This window comes from Marmota monax, unplaced genomic scaffold, assembly GCF_021218885.2.
Source record: "Marmota monax isolate L192 unplaced genomic scaffold, Marmota_monax_Labrador192_F-V1.1 WCK01_AAM20220418_F8-fsc00026, whole genome shotgun sequence".
NCBI classification, from domain to species: domain Eukaryota; kingdom Metazoa; phylum Chordata; class Mammalia; order Rodentia; family Sciuridae; genus Marmota; species Marmota monax.
The window spans coordinates 11,698,647-11,719,147 of record NW_026693108.1 but is presented as its reverse complement, the minus strand read 5'-3'; the positions used below and the strand labels follow the sequence as shown (position 1 = coordinate 11,719,147).

At 39.7% G+C, this 20,501-nt stretch overlaps 2 protein-coding genes across 3 annotated transcripts in view; one reads left to right on the top strand and one right to left on the bottom strand.

Moving 5' to 3' along the window:
- The window catches only part of Ubac2 (UBA domain containing 2), a 162,671-nt gene that overhangs the window by 83,835 nt on the left and 58,335 nt on the right, over positions 1–20,501 (top strand). For both annotated transcript variants that reach the window (XM_058582757.1, XM_046454959.1), the window contains exon 5: positions 19,524–19,647. In XM_058582757.1, coding sequence (XP_058438740.1) covers positions 19,524–19,647 — 124 coding nt within the window. The remainder of the gene's footprint in view (positions 1–19,523; positions 19,648–20,501) is intronic.
- LOC124099723 (G-protein coupled receptor 183) lies at positions 53–12,851 on the bottom strand. The gene is made up of 2 exons (XM_046454960.2): positions 12,721–12,851; positions 53–1,755 (listed from the first exon to the last, which is right to left on the bottom strand). The coding sequence occupies exon 2, from the start codon at positions 1,723–1,725 to the stop codon at positions 652–654; it is 1,074 nt and encodes a 357-aa protein (XP_046310916.1). The 5' UTR covers positions 1,726–1,755; positions 12,721–12,851; the 3' UTR covers positions 53–651.

The following is a 20,501-nucleotide window of genomic DNA, read 5'->3' as shown; positions in this document are numbered from 1 at the left end:
CTAACTTCTGCTGGTAGTTCATAGTGAACAGTGAGGGACATAGTCATAAATCTGTAGCTTCCTACTTTTTATTCCAGAAGTGTTCTTTGAAACAGTTATGACTCAGAACAAAACAAAATAAAAACCATATTATTGAGGAGACAAAGATCTAAAATGGAAGGAAATATGCATTTAAGAAATACGTTACCAGGCCAGGGCTGTGGTAGAGCACTTGCCTAGCATGTGTGAGACACTGGGTTTGATCCTGGGAACCACATAAAAATAAACAAATACAATAAAAGTATAAAAAAGGAAATATGTTACCAAAATATATTACAATATTAACATTTTTACACTGATAATATACAATCTATCAGTCTCTTGCCACATTATTGGCAGGAAATATTAATGATTTTTTATTAATATAAAACTTTTTCTTCACCAAGAGTTAGAGAGCTTCCTTTTGATACAGTATTATTTCATTTATGAATTAGAACTTGCTTTATACTGTTCTCTTGAGCTTAAACTTGATGTTTCTCAATCAGTTTATCCATTGATGGTGGGAAATAGTGTCCATTTGAAAGGCATCCTGATTGGAAGCTGAATAGTTGTTTTACTTTGGGAGAGAAGTCCTACAGAGTTCATACCAAGTCCAGGGAGGATGCGGTCCCTTTACTTTCCATTTGAAGTCTTGGAGTGTATCATCATCTGCGACTCTGTCATTTCACGTGAATTTTCTTCGGGAGCTGACCTCACTGCGCTGGAAATCGATACGCTGACTTGACGTTTCAGCATCTTCATGACCTTTCTCTTGTACCCTTTACATGCAAAGAAATATATAAAAGGGTCCATGCAGCAGTTGAAGTTCATCAAGCACACCGTGAAGTGCAGAGAAATCTGGAATGAATGCCTTTGGTGGCACTCGAGGAGGTCAGAGAAGTGAAGTTTCTTGATCATGTGTTGGATAATTGCCACGTGGTAGGGCGTGAAGCAGAGAACAAACACGACAATGATGAAAATGATTGTGTTGAGGGCTTTTCTGTTTACACCAGATTTCTCTGCGAGTGGGTTTTGTTTGGCAGTTCTGAAGAGCTTGCAGCAGATCTGCGAGTAGCAGATGAGGATGATCATGAGTGGAAGCACGTATCCAATAAAACACGCACCCAGTAGAATCCAGGGAAGAGACTCTGTGTCTTCAAAATTGGGATACTCCATGCAAGTGATCCTTTCATTCTCCTGCTTGGACATGGGGCTGATGAGTAGTGGGAGAGTTTGAGCAAAGACCAGAATCCAGACAAATATGCACACAGCTTTGGCATGCTCAATTCTCTTCATCTTGTTGTAGCGGAGAGGGTGCACCACGGCAATGAAGCGGTCGATGCTCAGGCAGGTCATGAAGTTCACCCCGGCGTAAGTGTTGATGTAGAACACCAGAGCTGTTATCCTGCACAGGGCGTCACCCATCTGCCAGTCAAAGCCCAGTGCATAGTAGGCTATCCGCGTAGGCAAAGCCGTGGTGAAAAGGATGTCAGAAATCACCAGATTCATGGAATAGAGGGTGGTAGAGTTGATTTTTTTCCTGTTTTGGACAATGACAACCAAGGCCAGTAGGTTTCCCACCAGCCCGATGATGAATACGAGGCTATAATGCAGAGGCATTACTATCCTGGCCGTGTCTTGGTGTGCATAGAGGTCACAGTCATTTCCCTGAGGAGTTGTGGGAGGTGTGGTGAAATTGCTAGCCATCTCTAGACCCAGTGGTGGCAGGCAGGATCTCTAGGAACAAAACAAGGCTCTATTTAATTAAAGACATATTTAACTCAGAGCAACTTAGTCTACCACTTATATATCTAGTTTTTAAAGTTTCACTATTGATAGTTTTTTTAAATCTATGATATATCATGTGGTTCCATGTATGATAACAGGAAGAACAGAGAATAAGATGTATATTTTTACTCTCACAGTTTGTGGCTTTGGTAAAGCCCTGGCAAAGGAACTGGAACCATCTAAATAGGGCAAATGCATTTTTGTGAGAAGAGGGGATGCACTAACTTTTGGGGCAGAAATTCCCCTTCCTTTTTTCTGAATCACTGTCTGATTAAGAATAAAGTCATGTAAAGCACCCCACATTTTAGGTGGGCATTAAATTTTGCTTTTAAATTGAATTTCAGTTGGATCTTTTTGTTGTCGTTATTGTTTTCCAAATGTATATCACTGCCAGGAAATGAAATTAGTCACACACTGGTGTAGTGAATATGAACTTACCACAGTGATCTGATTTGTGTTAACCTAAAAAGTATGAGAAATAAGCATAGGCCTTATTAGGAACTGAAAGTTAGGGTTTCAGAGAAAAAGAAGAAGGTGGTGACCATGACAACCAGGACTAAAATGACAAGAAGGAAAAGAAAGAAAAAGGGAGAGAAAAGACTTAAGATGTTTCAGGAAGTTTTAAAATCACATGTGGGTCGTGCTATCTGCACATGGGTTTGAGTGTCCTGCTGTGCCCACTGAGTATCTTCAGGGCCCTGTGGTCTATGTGCTTTTCTGTGTCTAGATTTTATGTAGATATTTGGTAGATATTCCACAGTCCAGTTTGTTGATGCATGATTTGTATAGCTACTCCTTCCATGCACATTTAGTTTATTTCTACTTCCTTTCTTGTTACATAAATAATGTTAAGACTGAAATTTCAAATCCAAAATTGAAAACTCCTGCAGTAAGCTCCCCATAAGAGGGTAAATGTTCAATCATTATTGATTAAATACTTTTTATATGAAAAAAAGAGGGTAAATGTTGGTAAAAGTAGGAAAAGCAGAGCAATAACTCCTGTGATTATTATTATTATTTTTATCTTTTTAAAATAACTTTTCTTTATTTATGTGGTGCTGAGGATCGAACCCAGTGTTTCACATGTTCTAGGCAAGTGCTCTACTACTGAGTCACAGCCCCATTCCTGTATGTGATTATTTTTAGAAAATAAGTTACTTATCTGATGGTATTATCTGAATAAATCTCATATGAAAATCACCAAAATTAAGGGGGAATTTTTTTTTTTTTTTTAGAGAGAGAGAATTTTTTAATTTTTTTTTCAGTTTTCGGTGGACACAACATCTTTATTTTATTTTTATGTGGTGCTGAGGATCGAACCCAGCACCCCGCACATGCCAGGCGAGCGCGCTACTGCTTGAGCCACATCCCCAGCCCCAGGAAAAAATTTTAATGGCTCTAGTCATGCTGTGCTTGTGGTATTTTAAGAGAAAAGGACAATATCCTTTCTCTCAATGAAAGCTCTGACTACCAATCCACTTGTCTGCCTGCTGTATTAAGTGTTGGGTCTGTGCCAGCATTGGAGCAATCTTGAAACAGGTACGCTCATGGGAATTAAGGTTTATCTTAGGACTGCCCTCCTAGGTGTGCACTGCAGTGTAGATAGGCGAATCCTTACAGCATGCAAATGTATCCTAAAACAAAAGAGAACAAGAACAGAAACAGAACATTTTGAAATCTATAAGAGGACCAGAAAGGACACTATGAGGAAGAACACAAGAAGGAGGATGGTAAATAGAAAACAGAAAAAGGAGGTAGAAATGTGTCCCAGAAAACTTAAATGAATCGAATTTGCCTATAGTATTGGTTTGGATTTTTTTTTTTTTTTAACAACACAACTATATGCTACCTCGAAGAGAATATAACTCTTCAGAAAGATTGAAAATAAAGACATACCAGACAAATCCCAATGAATGAAAAGGTGGAGTAGCAATCTTAACATCAAAAAAAAAAAAATAGACTGCAAGGCAAATTCAATATCAATAGGAAGAGAAACAGAGGGTCACTACAAAAGTTAAGAACAGACCACATAGAACATAAAAATAATCATGATACACGTGTGTTACAGCAAAATTTGGCTGAATTCAAAGATAAAATGAGCAAATCCACAGTCATTATGGGAAATCTTACACATTTCTATTGAAATATGACAGATAATAAAAAAAGAGGTTAAAGACTTTGAAGATTTACCCAACATTATTTAAAGACTGTTAGAATTTGTGGTAAAGGCCTATGAGCATATCTGCACATTTGACGTCATAGTAGGTCATCAGAGGAACCTCAGCTTTCAGAAAATCATTAGTGAGCAGATGACATTGTCTGACTGGGATGCAGTTAAATTAGAAGCCAGCATTAACATGATAAAGGATACATTTGGAAACTAAAATGGTATATTTCTAAGGAACTCTTGGATTAAAGAAGAAATCATAGTGGGGGTTTTGAAATGCTTAGAACTAAATGACAAAAATAATACTTGCTGTGCAGTGCAGCTAAGGAGTCAATCCAAGATAGAGGCAAAATGTTGAGTGCATTGATTGAAAAGAAAAGAATGAAAATAGTTGATTATACTGCTCAAAAAGCTAGAAAAGAAAATAATAATTCCCAAATAAAATAATAAAAACAATTGTGGAGATTAGTGAAATAAGAAAACAAAGTAAACAGAATAAATATGGGCTTTATATATAGTGCAGAAAAAAAAAAAGGAGTAGTTCCTAAATATGAACTCATGGGAATCACATTGTAGAATTAAAGTTGAAAGAAACTGTTATCCATTTATTTGGGAAATGCCTTCTGCGAGAAGCAACTTTTCAGGAACCAAAACCAGGCACAGGAGGTGAAAATTCTAGACAAGGGTTGCAGCTGAGGATTAGGCATCAAGAATTTCTTTTATTGTTATTTTTCTAGAAGTTTTTTTTTTTTCCTTTTCCCCCTGAAAGTCTCAACAAAAGTTTTGAGGAGTATTTCAAGTCAGGTTAATAGGAGATTAAAATACATGGCAGCGGGGAACCACACCATGGAGTCTGAGAAACCTACATGTGAATATTATTGTAGAGATTATTCACATGGCTTCACCTTCAGAGAAGGCGCCACTACCTGAAGCTTGTAAATGACATCTGACCACATCTCTGAGTGAAGTATAGCATTTGGTAGGGCCAGGAGCAGCAGGGGTTACAGAGCAGCTCATGCTGCAGGAGTGTTTAGCACAGTGTTAGTTATAAAGGTGAAGATTTGCAAACAGCTCAAACAACTTTTGGGAAGTTGATTGAATATTTTATGATATAGCCACAGAGTGGGGCATCATGCAGCTGCTGAAAATGGCAGCATAGAAACCTACTTCTTGATAGGGACTTATGCTAAGGAAAGCAGGTGGCATGACATAGTACTTTGGGGAGGAAAAGCAAATCACCCCTATACACACACACACAGAAAGAAAGATGTTTGCATGGATCTTATAGATGCCAGAATAAAACGTTGTGCGAGTAATTTGAGGACTTTATCCACAGAGTCTAAAATGTTAACATTGAACATGAACTGAGTGAAATGAATAAGTAAATGATTTTTTTAATCTGAAGGAGAAATTTTTTTATTTAACTCTTCTTGCAAAAAACCTTGTCATCTGACGTACTTTTCAAAGCTTGCCTTTTCATACTTTTTATTCACATTCATGCATTGACTTCCTAGGCGCCTACCTTCAAATCACGTCCTTGTAGGAACCTCACAGCAAACCACCACACTAAGCATTGGTGTCCCCCACCTGCTTCCCAGGTGAGGAGCTGAGGGCTCAAGAGGCTCAAGATTATGTTGGGTCCTTCCCTGATGTTGTGTCCAGTCATTTGCAGGGGCAGCTGTTTCACTTGTGATTTCAAAATACAGCGTGGGCATGGAGTGGCTTTCCTCTCCAGAGCAGATGGGCGGCTCTTCCTAAGGGCAAGGGGATCCCTGCCTCCAGGAGAATTGCCAAGTGCAAAGCCAGCCCTGAGGGGAAGACTGTTTGAGAGGCTTTCTTGCTGACCACTCTAGTTCCTGAGCTGGCCAAAGAAAGCTCTTGCAGAATATGGACATGTGGATGAGATGTGTCAAGACTGGTCTTAGCCAGTGTAACTCCACATCATGTACAACCCCTAAAAATGGGAAGTTATACTCAATGTATGTATGATATGTCAAAAAACATTCTGCCATGTATAACTTAAAAGAACAAATAAAAAATACTTTTTTAAAAAAGGAAACAAATGCTACAAGGGCAGAGATTTCCATTTTATTTACAGAGGTATCCATACATCAGGAACATGCTTTGCATACAGAAAACCGTCAATAAATATTTTTGAAACCGTGAGGGGAAAAAAACTGGTCTTAGGTAAAAGAGACTCAAGGTGGTTTTGAAATATGACATTATATAACTCTAATGTCACATTAGTTCTTGCCAGTATCTCTCCTGTGTTATTCATGCTATAGTTTAGCTGGTTTTATGATCTCCAAATTAAGGAGTCCTTGACGGTTATTCAGCCATTCTTATAGTGATCAAGCCCCAGTTTATTATAATCTCTTAGAGATACTACTTTATACCTTCCTTTGATCATTTTATGGGTTATTTTCCTGAAATTTGAAATAGCTCCACTCTTTTATTAGCAATCCTTACTGTCTGCGCCTGCACATGCTGTGTCCTGGGACTACAGAAATGATGCCTTTTTATGTCAGAGCCTCTGGAGCAGAAGGATGAGCAGCGTGCTGGGAATGTGCGGGTACGTTTGCTGTACTCCTTCTGCTTGTCTTTGCTCTACAGTGTGCCTCTGGCAGCCTTTGGATTATAAATTCCTATTTTATTCACTTTCAAGTACAACTTTTTGTTTCTTCTTAGATGTATTTTAAGTATTTTGCATTTTAATTATTAGGAAGCAGCTTCTGGCATGTTTATATAATATCTATCTATCTGTCTTGTCTCTGAGTTAAACTTGAAAGTACCATCACTCATTGTATTGCCTAGGGAAAAGCCCACAGAAGTGTTGGTCCTAAATCACTTTTCCTTAGAACACTAATAGTTGTAAGAATGGCAGTGTCCTCATAATGCTTGTGGTGAAAAGGTGTAGTCCCTGAGTTGTTGTGTTGCATGCTCCATACAGGGAGGGACAGGAGTCGGGATGGCCTTTTCCCTGAGGGCATGGATAGTGACTGGGCTGCATGCCTTGTGGATCCTTGTTTAGGTTTGACCTGAAGAACAGGGTTCAGCTGGCCTCTAAAATTCCTACACCTCCTGGGATTGAGCTACCTGGAGGTCATCTCTGCCGCCCTCTTGTTTTATGGATAAGCAAAGGACACAATTCCTGTTTTGTCTCTGTAATGTGATATTTGATCATTTTAACTTTTCTGTTATCCTAATACATGTAAAATAATAAATTTATTCCTCGTCAAAATATCTTCCAAAGTATTTTCACTTACATTTTTGGAAGTGGGCCTGCGTGTATTTTCTGTAAAATTTGTTTCATTGCCAATAGGCTTGCTGACATTTCTTGAGATATTATCACCTTATTTTTGCATAACCGGACATGTTGACATGAACTGACAGGGTTGTTTGTTCTAGCCACAAAAAGTGGAAAAACAAAGCCCCCCCTCAAAAAAAAATGTTTAATTTCTTTAGTATTTAAGAAAATTGTCTAAGCTTCATTGTGATCCATGCTCTGGAAAATGTTTACCCTGGAAACCAACTTGAAGGCACTTGTGACTTTTGAAAGGATCCATACACCTTCTACTGTCCTAGGCATGTGTTTCAGTAACTAAAGTATTTTCTTAGCTTTTATTCATGGCAGAAACAGAAAAAAAGCAAAGATTTAGTTCATACTAGAATAATAGCTTTTGGTTTTTAATTTAAGATTCCTGAAGTGTCACCATGATCCACTAATGTTTATTTTAATAATCAGTTCCTTAAGTGTATAAAGTTTGTAGGGCTAAACTATTAGGAAGTTTCCTTAAATTCAGCTTTAGCAATGAAGTTTCCTAAATTCAGCTTTAGCATCAAGTAGGATGACTTTTCTGTAAGGTGTCAGGGTCTGATCCAGACCACCTCACACAGAGAGGTGACCTGGCTCCAAGTGCTGAAGATGAAGTCCCAAAAACATGCGTCAGAAACAACCAGGGGAACCACCAAAATGTGCATGTACAGATGTTCATTATAGTTTTATTGTTAAATGATGAATGCTATGTGATCTGAATCTTCCTCTGATTTCTGTTGACATACTGTCCTTGGGCTGTTTTCCTGAAGAATGGTAGGATTGAGGAAATGTTTCCAGAGTGGGGAGAAATAGCATCATTGGGAAAGGAGAGGGAAGAAGGCGGCTCAAGGTTATTGGAGTAACAAAGATGTGGTCTTACTGAGGAAACAAAGACCAGCAGGATGTGCCAGGATGCTAGATGAGGCCAGGCCGCTTCTGTTCTTAGAAACAAACACATCCACCCCGTGGAAGAAAGATATCGTTCATGACTTCTTTCTCTGATTACCTAGTTTTATAAGCCCTCCTCAAATAACTGAAAAAACGTTCTTGTTCTGGTCCAAGCAGGGACCCTGTTTGGTCCAGTATCCCCCACAGGTTCCTAACACTCAGTCACCTTTGTTCTTGCCTTGTTTTTCGTCAGCTGAACAAGTACCCTGAGCTGCTCGGTGTGCCATTTGCCTGCAAAATGAGCAGGTGGAAACATTAATTCTTGCAGTGGAGAAGAAACCTGAGGCACAGCTGCAGCCACCTGTCACTGAGGGGCAGGTCAGGTTGTCCTTTCTACTGTGATGTCGAGCCACTGCTGTAAGTCAGCACCTGCCCTGTAACCTAGTTAAACAAATCTTTGTACACTATTAGATGATTTTTTCCCCACAAACAGGTGTGCCTGTAATCCATTGAACATACTCTCAGCATTCCTGCATCCTTGTAAAAAATCAGAGCTACAGGAGTGACTGTATTCAGAGCAGCGTTGACCTGGTCAGTCTGTCTGGGGTGACCTCCCCTGCCTCCTGGGGAGCTACCTTTCTCTGGTTTGTGGAGGTGTGAAGAACTGACAGGCTGGCATGGGCAGCCTTCCCAAGACCTTATTAGGTCTGTGACTCTTCTGCTTCTGATCCCATGACGTTCAGACCATCTTTTAGTAGGTTGCAAAAGGTCATTGACAGGACAAAACACAAAGAACTTTTTTAAGGTAGAGCAACAGTGTTCACCAGTCTGCAGTTTTTTCTTTGTGCCTCTCACAGTGTCCTGCCCCAGCGGGCACTCCCTGAAGACCAGCTTCAGCTCACAGACCTGCCCGCTGGCATCATGGGAAGTGAAAGGTGCCCGAGTGTCAGGTTGTTTGGTTAGACACCCACTTGCATACTTAAGGTTTTACATATTCCTACTGTTTTTATTTCATCTTTCACCAATTTTTTCTTGTGTGGCGTTAATACTGACTAGGAAGGATGGAAGTTATAAAGATGAAGATGACAATGTTTAGAGAACTGTAAGAAGCAATCTATCCATGACACTCATTCCAGCATGAGAAACAGACCTTCTGTTTGTGTGCAGCATGCTTGTGGGGTCCTGGATAGTGGGATCACACAGCAGAAGGCTCTTGATGGCAAAGGGCTGTGTCTGTACACTTTTTCTCCTGAGTCCAGAATGTTTTTAGAATTAGTATGCACCTTTCCTCCTAAAAGTCCAAGGGAGTTTCAGGCTTTATCTTTATTCTCTCAACTAATCTAGGCAGGACAAAATTTCCTTGTTTTATGGATAAATGGAGTTTCAGGTGAAATCAGTCATTTGCTCAGGGTTCTTCACAGCCTATCTATGCAAGTGGCCAGGGCTCCGAGTCCTTTAGTTGGCAGGCCTGTGTGCTCACCTCTGCACTACCCCCACGTGGCTGTGTCTGTCCGCGTGCCTCTCTGTGTCCTCCTCGCTCTCTGCTGCTGTGCAGCAGCCTTTCAAAGAGCCCTCGGATGATGCCTGTCTGCTGCAGGCAAACTGAAACCGTGATTACGCATCCTTCATGGTGGGGCTGTGCCCCCTCTTCCTCTGGGTGGCTGGCCACCTTCCCTCTTAACATGCGCTGGCTACAGCCATACCAAGCCACTTGTAGTCTTCGGATGTCGCCTGTTCCCTCCCACAGTGTGCCTTCTGGCACTCTCCTCTTCTTGCCCCTGTCCTGCAGTCTCAGCTTGTACTTTCCTTTGACATAGCCGTGGAAACTAGCTGTTCCTGGAAGCTTTCCTGATTCTACCCCATTCCCCCGGGGAAGGCATGGTGGTGTCTTTGCTGGGGGACTGAGGTTTTCCTGGTCCAGCATCCCATGATGTTGATGTCTTCTGCCTCCAGCTAACCAGTCAGCAAATACTCATTTGCTAAAGAAGAGCCAAATCTTATTCCTCCTGGTCCTCACTGAAAGGTCCACTCTGAGACAACAGTAAGTTCTGGATGGATAATAATGTCCATACTACTCAACAGACTGTTCCAGCCACTGCCCTGGGAACCCTACATGTAGTCGCTCAAAAAACTTCCACCAGTCCATTTGTGGATGGTGAAATTGAGGCACAGAGCACTTACACGACTTGCCTAAAGACAAAGCTGTTAAGTGTCAGGGTTCAAACTCAGGCTCTTTGACTCCATTAATCACATTTGGTATGTTTTATCCCTAGTTCCTGTTTCCAGCATGCTCTGATGTGGGTGGGAAGCAAGTAAAACAGGAAGGAATCTCAAAACTGTAATATACCAACTCATTTCTGTCTGAACCAGAGAGACAAGGGCTGGGAGAAGGAGGGAGATAGGTGGATTTAAATGAAGGAGTTTGTTAATTTGTAATATGTTTTAAAGTAAACGTTGTATAAATGCATTTAGATTTTACTATTTTAATCAACATTTTAATAATAATTTGGACTGAAATTTCAATTGAAAACAGGTGGTGAAGACCCAGCATAGCATGTATCTATTAATTTATTTTTACACCTGCTTTTAAGGTTTTTGCAAAATACTTGTTATTCTTTCTTTTGGGCTTCCAAAATACCACAAATTCTCTTACCTCTTCAGTCTGCAGAGGTTTTCTCATGCATTATCTCACTTTGTATGGATGCCCAGTATTTTACAGACTTCTTGGGAAACTGATGGACTATGCAGACTGGAAGACAGTGTTTGTCCTCAGCACATTCCACCCTCTGGAGTCACCCACTCCAGCAGGCCTTAACCTTGGCAGAGAAGAAGGCCCCCCATGGACTCCTTTATTAGGGCCGGGCTCCTTTTTAGATGCAGATGTTTTAAGGATGATGACTACAGCACACATCTTAATCCCACACATCTTCATCCCATACATAACTGCAGCAAAGGAGCAGTTGATATCTAGTAAATGCCTAAAATACATGCACGAAGCCCTGTAGTTGCCCGAATTGGCATTTATACTGTGGAATGACAGATAATAGTACTAATAAACTCTTAGAAGCCTGCCGAAAGTGACTTTTAAAAGGAATCATCTTCACAGCCAGCCCCATAACCTCTGAGCATGTGAGTGAGGCTCTTTATGGGGCCAGTACTCTTGCGGTTTTAGGTTCAAAAAGTAAAATTAACCCCCAGAAACAAAAAGTGCTCTCAAATTCCAGAAAGCATGGTTAGATATATAATCTCCCATAGACTCAAAATCATTATGCAAAATATTCCATAGAATCTTCATGTAAATTCAAGAAAATAATTTTCACAGAAATAATAGGGCAAGGAAATTTTGCCTTTTGGATTCATCCTTTGGCAGTTTAATAGGTGTGGGGGAAATTGCAGACATTGTTTTCACACTATGAGAGACAGTATTAGACTAATGTGGCAGAAATCTTACTCCCATTTTACAAATGAAGCAACTGAAGCCAGAGACATTAAGCAACTTGTATCGGGCTTTGGGCTATAAATAACAGAGCCCAAGTTTGGATCTGATCCTAGAGCCACTGCTCTTAACCATTACGCTATATTGTGCTCAGATTAACACCAGACAGACAGAACCCACCGCCAAAAACAAGGAAAACAACAAAAAACCCACACCCTTCTTGAAAGGAAGTCTCTTCATAATTTATATTTTGCCAGTTTTTTTTTACATCCACTCTCAACATGGACATAAATATTGGCAAATCACTACATATCATTGTTTTGTGATTTTTTTTAAAGGCAAGAAGTTCTAGGAAAAAATATGAAGCAGGTTTATACTGATCATAAAATAATACATACCAGACAACATAGATGTTATTTTTTGCACCTCTTTAATTAAAGTTTATCTTTAGAACTAAAATGCCCATGCTCACAGAGGGATAGTAGAGCCCAGACTGTTGTTACTCCTTGCTGGTAAATTGGTAGAATGTTTTTGTAAACCAAAAATAATTATTTTGTATCTAAAGCTTTAGAAAATATACTTTTTGCTCCAGGAATTCTACTACTGGAATTTTGTCCTGAGAAAAATTTTAAATATAAAAAAGACTTATATACATAGATATGTGTTCACATACTAAAACATAATGATTTTTACTTTAAATTGTGCCGAATGGCTAGTTATATTGTATGTAAAATGCATTAAAATTCAATAACACTCCAGTTTAAATAACTTTCTTTCCTTTCATGTTCATATATCCTGGAAAATTGACATTGTTTGCAGATTAACCCTTGATACTGTTTTTTGGTCATCTGAAATTCATGCAGAAGCATACCAAATAAGCCCTGTTTTTTGGCAGTGATATTTCTGGCATGACCCATTCATTGCTTTCACCTCACTTGATAATAGCTAATTAGAACTGCTAGTAACCATACAATCTAAACTATATTAATAACATGATTTTTGTTAGTAATGCTTATAGCTATTTAATAGATTCTTTTCCTTTACCTTTTATCCAAAACATAGATTTTTGCTTTTTTTTTTTAATCTTAAGAGCATTTGTTGCCTTACCTGTCAGTGGCTTGCCTGGGCCCAGGGTAGCAGCAGCGGGTGTTGGCTCAGACTAAAATCAGCTAAGCCTGGCATGTTGTTTTAAGAGAGACTGGCCACACCTCCTTTTATGGCCCTGCCTTTCTTCCTGTCCTTCCTGTGATTGAGAGTAGAGATGATCAGTTAGTCTCACGTATGCGTGTACACTTTTTTAAAAAATGGGAAGTGAAATTTTTCTGAACTCTTAAAAAAAAATTATCCAAAAGCCCCTTGGAATTTATGAACTATTGATATCTATGGAACTTTATAAATTTTTCCATAAAGATTTAAGTATCAGAAAAAAAAATCTTTGTAGTAGTAAACCTTAAGCAAAAAATCATCATTATCATCATCATCCTAGTTACTGAGATTTTCTATTGATATTCTGTGTATAAGTGTGGGTTTTTAAACGTTTTAAGGAAAAAAGTCAGCTTTGGCAACGTTATCTATCTGGAAACTTGGTAATTTACTCAGTCTAAATCTTATCAGCTTATGACAAAGAAGCAGGTTTCTGTGGTGAGTGGGGGAAAGAGTCTCCTCCTTAGACTGGGCTAGTGGAGGTTTTGGGGCCAAAGGCCGACTGACTGCATCAGTAACTGCGACACTTAAGTGGCAAGGAGAGGTTGAAGCCACACATCTACATTGAATGCAACCCACTCTTGTGTGCAGGACAAAAAGACCTGTGCTGCTAATTTTAGAGGGTTTGGCTGCTGCCGATGTTGACTCCGTCTGAACCAATAATTGAGGTGGTGTTCACCCTTGCCTAGGTTCACCTGGCCATTCCCAGCCAGATCTGGGTCTGCAGTTAGGAAGGCAGAGATCACTCCTGTGGTGCCTGGGGTTCTGAGAGGCCTGGATCCCTGGTCTGAGGAGAACTGGTAGAGTAAGCTGAGAAGGGTTAGGCTTTGCAGGGGTATGATAATCATCCTTATGTATTTGGAAACTGTGTCATAGAAAAGAGGTCAGATTGCTTTTGTCTGTGTTCCTAACTCCAGAGAGTAGAAGGAGGACCAGCATGAGAAAGAGGTCTTTTTCCTCCAGGATTCTGTAAAACTGGCATGTGGCCATAGCTTCTCTGTGGTGTCATTAAATCCTCATAAACTCTTCAGTGCTGGGGATCTGAAGAGCATTGTTGACAAACAGAAGAGTGAACAACACATGAGCTGAATTCTTTGAATTTATGTTGGTTCTGTAAAATAAAGCTATGGAACGAAGTGATCTCCAAGACTATTCCTTGGGGGAGTGCAGCGATTTTATGACTCTGTGGACATGGCAACTAGTTCATTTAAAAAATATGGACTGAGGACTGGAATGTGTCTCAGTGCAGAGCACTTGCCTAGCGGTCCCACATCCTATCGCCAGCACCACCAGAAACAAAATCATGAATTGGCAATGTTGAGAAATTTGTCAGTTTTTGGAAGGTCATTCTGTTGAGACTTTTTGGCTTGTAATTTTGGAAATATTTATAATTGTTAAGTAAAACATTGTTACATAATGAAAGCATCAACTGCTCCTTTAACAAAGCAGATTCATCCTTTAGTTGGTTATTGGCATAGTTGACTATTTAAAAGAAGAGGTGGTATCCTGTGATGCTGTTGAAGTTTCTCGTGAGATAATTTTCCGGGCTCACAGACCTTCTTTCTGTTGTTGAAAATTACCAGGGTTTCTGTAGCTGTGATTGGACTGTACACATCGAGTCGATGTCCCTTCTTAGGAGAGGTGAGATGGACATTTGTGATCTTTCTTTCTTTCTTTCTTTCTTTCTGTCTTTCTCTCTTTCTGTTGTAGTTGGACACAATACCTTTATTTTATTTATTTATTTTTATGTGGTGCTGAGGATCGAACCCAGGCCCTTGCACATGCTAGGCAAGCACTCTAGCACTGAGCCACAACCCTAGCCTGACATTTGTGATCTTAACTGTTTACTTTATATGTTCTATTGAGTACAGTCATGAGCACATAGTGGGCACTCAGTAAATGTTAGTGGTCTTAGTTAAAGGGATGAGGGAATTCTTTATAACCTGATTTCCTTTTTATTTTTGTACCTCTGACCTCACATGCTTAAGATCAGGCTTCTGGCACTTAGCTGTTTACCATATGAAAAAGGTCAAATTGAACCATTGTTGCAAGGATAAAGACCAGATGTTGCCATAAAATAAGGAAAAGAGAAAAACTGGTCAGTGACTAATAACATTACGGTATTTTGTGAAGTCGTGTGTATAGAAATAGCAATGGAATTTTTTTGCAAAACAACCCACATAATCCTGATCTAAAATATGTGTTTCTGTAGTGTGTGTACACATGGTCTAGTATTTAGTCATCATTTAAAATTATAATGATTAATAAATTTTAAGGAATTTTAAACTTCTTCTATTGGCATATAAGTTATAAACTGTGGTCATTAAAATTCCTATCATTGTCTTCTGTTTATGTTGAAATGTAACTCAAACAAGAATTCTGCTTCAGGTTGTTTAATTATAACATCCCTTTTCATGCTTAATGGCTAGATATAAATGGAAGAATTTCTATGAATTGAGTACCTCAGGGGACGTGTCCTGTTAGGGGAGAGGGTCTAGTGCAGTTGGCTGACAACAGTGGGATTTTATTGTTACTGAGTGACCACCCAGCCATATTGAGCATGTATGTGAAACATGTACTTTCATCCCATTTAAAATGTTAAATAAGGAAAGAAACTTTTTTAAAAAATATTTTTAGTTGTAGATGGACACAACTATCTTTATTTTATTCATTTATTTTTCCTGAGGTGGTGCTGAGGATTGAACCCTGCGCCTCACGCATGTGAGGCAAGCACTCTACCACTGAGCTACAACCCTAGCCCCAGAAAGGGACTTTTTAAAACAAAAAGCAGATTCTGCTAGATGGTTGCATTGTTTAAAGAAAAATGTATTTGTTCTGCAAGTGTCCATGGAGCACCTCTTCTGTAAGAACAGTGTCTGGTAGAGAGGATAAAGCAGCAAATGGAACAGGCCTTGTGGAGCTTCCATTCCAGCTGGAGAGATGATAAACCCATGAGTTGCACATTAGAGTACAAAGTGACGGGGCTTGGGGACAGTTGGTCAGTGAAAGAAACAGCAAACAGGGCTGTGAGTTGTGTAGATGGTGGGGGATCAAGGAGGGCTTCTCAGAGAAGGTGCTATTCTTTTTTTTTTCATTCTTTTTTTTAATGCATGAAATTAGAATGTATTTTGACATTTTACATATATGGAATACAACTTCCCATTCTTCTGGTTGTACATGATATGAAATTACATTGGTAATGTATTCATATGTAAACATATATGAACATAGGAAAGTAGATCTGATTTATTCTACTAACTTTCCTATTCCCAATGCCATCCCTTCCCTTCATTCCCCTTTGTCTAATCCAAAGTATTTTTCTCTACCCACCTTCCACTTATTGTGAGTAAGCATCCACGTATCAGAGAGAACATTCGACCTTTGTTTTTTTGGGATTGGCTTATTTCACTTAGCATGACAGTCTCTGGTACCATCTAGTTGCTGACAAATGCCATAATTTCATTTCTATTTATGGCTGAGTAATATTCCATTATGTATACATACATTTTCTTTATCCATTCATCTGTTGAAGGGCACCTAGCCTGGTTCCCTAGTTCAGCTAATGTGAATTGAGCTGCTGTAAATATTGATGTGGCTGCATCACTATAATATGTTGATTTCAAGTCTATTGGGCATGTACCAAAGAGGGAGATAACTGGGTCAAATGGTGGTTCCATTCCAAGTTTTCTTAGGAATCTTCATACTGCTTTCCAGAGTAGTTGCACCAATTTGCAGCCCCACCAGCAATATATAAGTGTTCCTTTTCTCTACATCCTCACCAACATTTATTGTTACTTGTATTCTTGATAATTGCCATTCTGACTGGAGTGAGATGGAATCTCAGTGTAGTTTTTTTTTAATAAGATTTTTTTTTAGTTATAGATGGACATAATATCTTTATTTTATTTGTTTATTTTTATGTGGTGCCAGGGATCAAACCCAGTGTCTCACACATGCTAGGCAAGCACTCTACCACTGAGTCACAACCCTGGCCCCTCAGTGTAGTTTTAATTTGCATTTGGCTTTTTCTCTGAGGTGGGGAGTCCTTAGAGTAAATCCAGACCAGGAATGAATAACTTATACTTTTCAATAAAAGGAAAACAACTGCTAATCAATTATGTTTGGGCTTAGGATTGCATAAAACCAGTTCTTGAGTGTAATGCTTAGAAATTGCTTTGTTAATTTTTTTTAATCCAACAAAACCGAAGTTGACTATGTATAAAAATCTATATTAGGCACTTTGGAAATTCAAAATTAAGTAAATTACAGTGGGGTTTTGGGGTTGTTGTTTGTTTTCAGAATTAAGCTATTGGGAGATTGTCGAGACCTCTATATAGTTCATTAAAATGTGGGCCATACAGGTGTTCAAGAGTAAGGATTATTTTGTTTTCCCCAATTTAACAAACTCCTAAGCCGCCCCAAGCCCAGTACTGATGCTGGGAGGACCAGCAGGCCTCCATCCCTTCCTGTCTGCAGCCCTGCATGCTCAGTCTGGGGAGTGTAGGCTAGTGAGGAACCCACACTGAACAGGTGGGTGTTCGCCCTGCCTGCTGTGCACTCACCTTGGCTTCCTTCCCATCCCCTCCTTAGCTCACACCTCTGCATCCAGTCTTGTCACACTGCCTACGCTAAGTGTCTCCTGCCTGGGTTTTCCTTATTCCAGCTTTTGCTACACTTTCCTACATATCTGTTGATACTGCTGCCAATTACCAGTTTTGTAGAGTGTGAGTGTGTGTGTGCGTAGTAGGATTGAGAGGATGCTGGATGATTTTTATAACATGGTCTCCATCAGAGATGAGAAAATGTACAAGAGGCCAAGATGGTCCTATGTTTCCTAAAAATACTAGTGAGGACATTTCTTTGTAGACATGAAAATTAGTTCATGCATTTTCTTACAGTAATGAAATGATTCTTTTTTTTTATTTTTATTTGTTTATTTTTTGTACTGGGGATTGAACCCAGGGATGCCTAACAACTGAGCCACATCCCCAGTCACTTTTTATATTTTATTTAGATACAAAGTCTCGTTGAGTGGCTAAGTGTCTCACTAATTTGCTGAGACTGGCTTTGAACTCTTGATCCTCTTGTCTCAATCTCCTAAATTGCTGGGATTACAGGCATATGCCACTGTGCCCAGCAGTAATGAGATAATAATTCTTTATACTGATGGCATTCCTTAAAAAAAAAAAAAGGTAAATAATGATAGAGCAGTTAAGCCAGCTGTTTAATGAAAAATGGTTACAGAGGTGTGCCCAAACCACACTGTTCCTCTTACCCACCCAGCTGTAGTAGGAGTGTGAGTTTGCCATCCTGGAATGAGTCCTTTAAGGTCGGGACTGCCTGTTGCTCAGAGATGGAGATGTAGCCCCTGTGCTGGGCATCCTGCCTTGGCATAGTCAGTACCCAACTGAGTCACCAAAACACTGACACTGACATGGTTGGGGGGTTAGAGGGGAGAAGAAAGCTATTAATTCCAGGAAAAGTCAGAGAAATTTTCTAAGACTTGAACAGTGCCATACAAGATGAGTTTCCTAAGCAGCAAAGTGGAAAGGAGTGTTCAGGTTCAAAGAATAACCTGTGTCAGTATATAGTGAAAGGAGCCTGCGGTGTCCAGGGGGAGCCATGTGCCCGTGTGCATGGGAGGGAGGGAGGGAGCATACTTTGCATGTGACTGGCCTGATGCGTGGAAGAGCAAGGAGGACAGCTGTGGGAAGCTACAGTGATAAGAAAGGATTGCAGATTGATCTGGGGCTGTGCTCAGTGGTAGCATGTGCCAGGCCTGGGTTCAATCCCCCAGGCAGGGGTGGGGGAGATAGGTGCAGGTCTTTGCTGTTTCATGGTAGTTAATCTTTGGATGCTGGGAGCCTGTGGAAGGAAGGGTCTTAAGCATTGGAGTAATGTGATTGGGTACCTGTTTTCTAGCACAGGGCCTGGAACCAAGCAGGGAAAACCTCTTGTTCTAGAAGAGTACTGTTAGCAGTGTTGAGAGATGGGTTAGAGAGAAGCAAAAGGAGAGGGACACATGTGACTTCTGAATATGTCAAGTTGACAGTATCGAGTTGAGTTTTAGAGCCAGGGTAGAGGGCAGGCAGGCAGCATGAGTGCTTGCTCATTTTCTTAGTTGAAGCCGTAGAAGGAGTTGCTTGATCAGGGAGAGACTAGAATAAGGAAAGATTCTCATGAGAGGTAGCAGAGTGGTGTGAGAAGTCATCCCTGGGATCAGTAAGAAACACCCCTAAGATGCAAAGAGGAGGGAATATGAGGAAGGGAGGGTGGCAGTAAGTAGCACTTGGGGCTGTGGTGACAGATCACTGGTCTTTTTGGGTCTGACCAGGAGGATTTCTAAAGTCCATTGCCTTTGGTTTATGTAGTCTCTTTCATTTGATTTTTAAGTCATTCATGGGAAGAAAACAGCATCCACTTTAAATTTCTCACATGCTTCACATTTAATCAACAGATGCTGATCCACTTCCTCAAGGGGGTTTGGGAAGTGTCAATGGGAAAGGACAATTAAGTTTTCATAAAGTGTTGTTTATAACTGCAAATTATTTCATATATGGTCTGTGTTTGAAAGCCAACTGTGCATTTAAGACCTTGCTTTTAGACTGAGATCAGTTATAAGCAGTGTTACTTCAAATATCCATCTGCCATTGGTATTTTAAATTCAACTTTATACTATAGTGATTTTTCTCTGTTTGTTTGCATAGCTTGGCACCTGTGTTTGCTCTGTTTGTACCATTTTACTGCTCCATACCAAGAGTCCAAGTGGCACAAATTCTGGGCCCGTTGTCCATCACAAACAAGACATTGATTTATATATTGGGACTACAGGTACAGTATGCATTTTATGTTCACATTTCTTTAACCAAATCTTTTTTTTTTTTTTGTCTGTTTTTTTCTCATTTGATCTCCTTGAAAACAATGGTTGTTTTTTTTTTTTTCCCATAAGTTTGGCTTCATGATGTGTATCAAATGTTCAAAGGAAGTGTTACAGAACAAGAACATCAAGGTGTAGAAGGTACTAGAATACTTTCATAGCCTTTAGAAATCTGATAAGAGCTTTCACTGTAATTTGTATCAGTGGAAAATATTTTCATTTAATTGTTACAATTATGTGTAAATGCTCTTTTTAAAAATCATAGTTTGAAGTAGAAATACATGAGAACAGTGGAAAGTGGAAAAATCAATGTCAAAATTAGTTTATTGAATACAGCGTCACAAAGAAAGCTCTGAAGAAGAAACCCAAAATGCTTTACCAACCTGAGATTTGATGTTTTCAAGAAGCATTAGCAATGTTATTACTTCTGTGTTTGTGCTCCTACGATGATATTGTCATCATTTGCTAAATGGTTTTCTTTGAAGATCATTGGAGTACTTACTGTCTGACTTAGAAACCTGAGCTTGAATGAGTCCTTACTAATACTCAGTGAATACCAATTGCTCCCTGCTGGGTTCCAGTCACTACACTGGAACACATAGGATTTTCAGTGTTCTGTTATTTGTCATTATTTTTACTCCCATGACTTTTGATGTCAAGCTTTTTCCTGCAGCTTCCTGTGGCACCATGTGTAGCTTGGCCTTTTGATCCACTAGTAAACACTCAGGCATTCCTTATCCCACACATATCAAACCGGATACTAGTGTCACTGTAAAATGCCCTTCTCCCTCCCATTTTAACCTTTAGC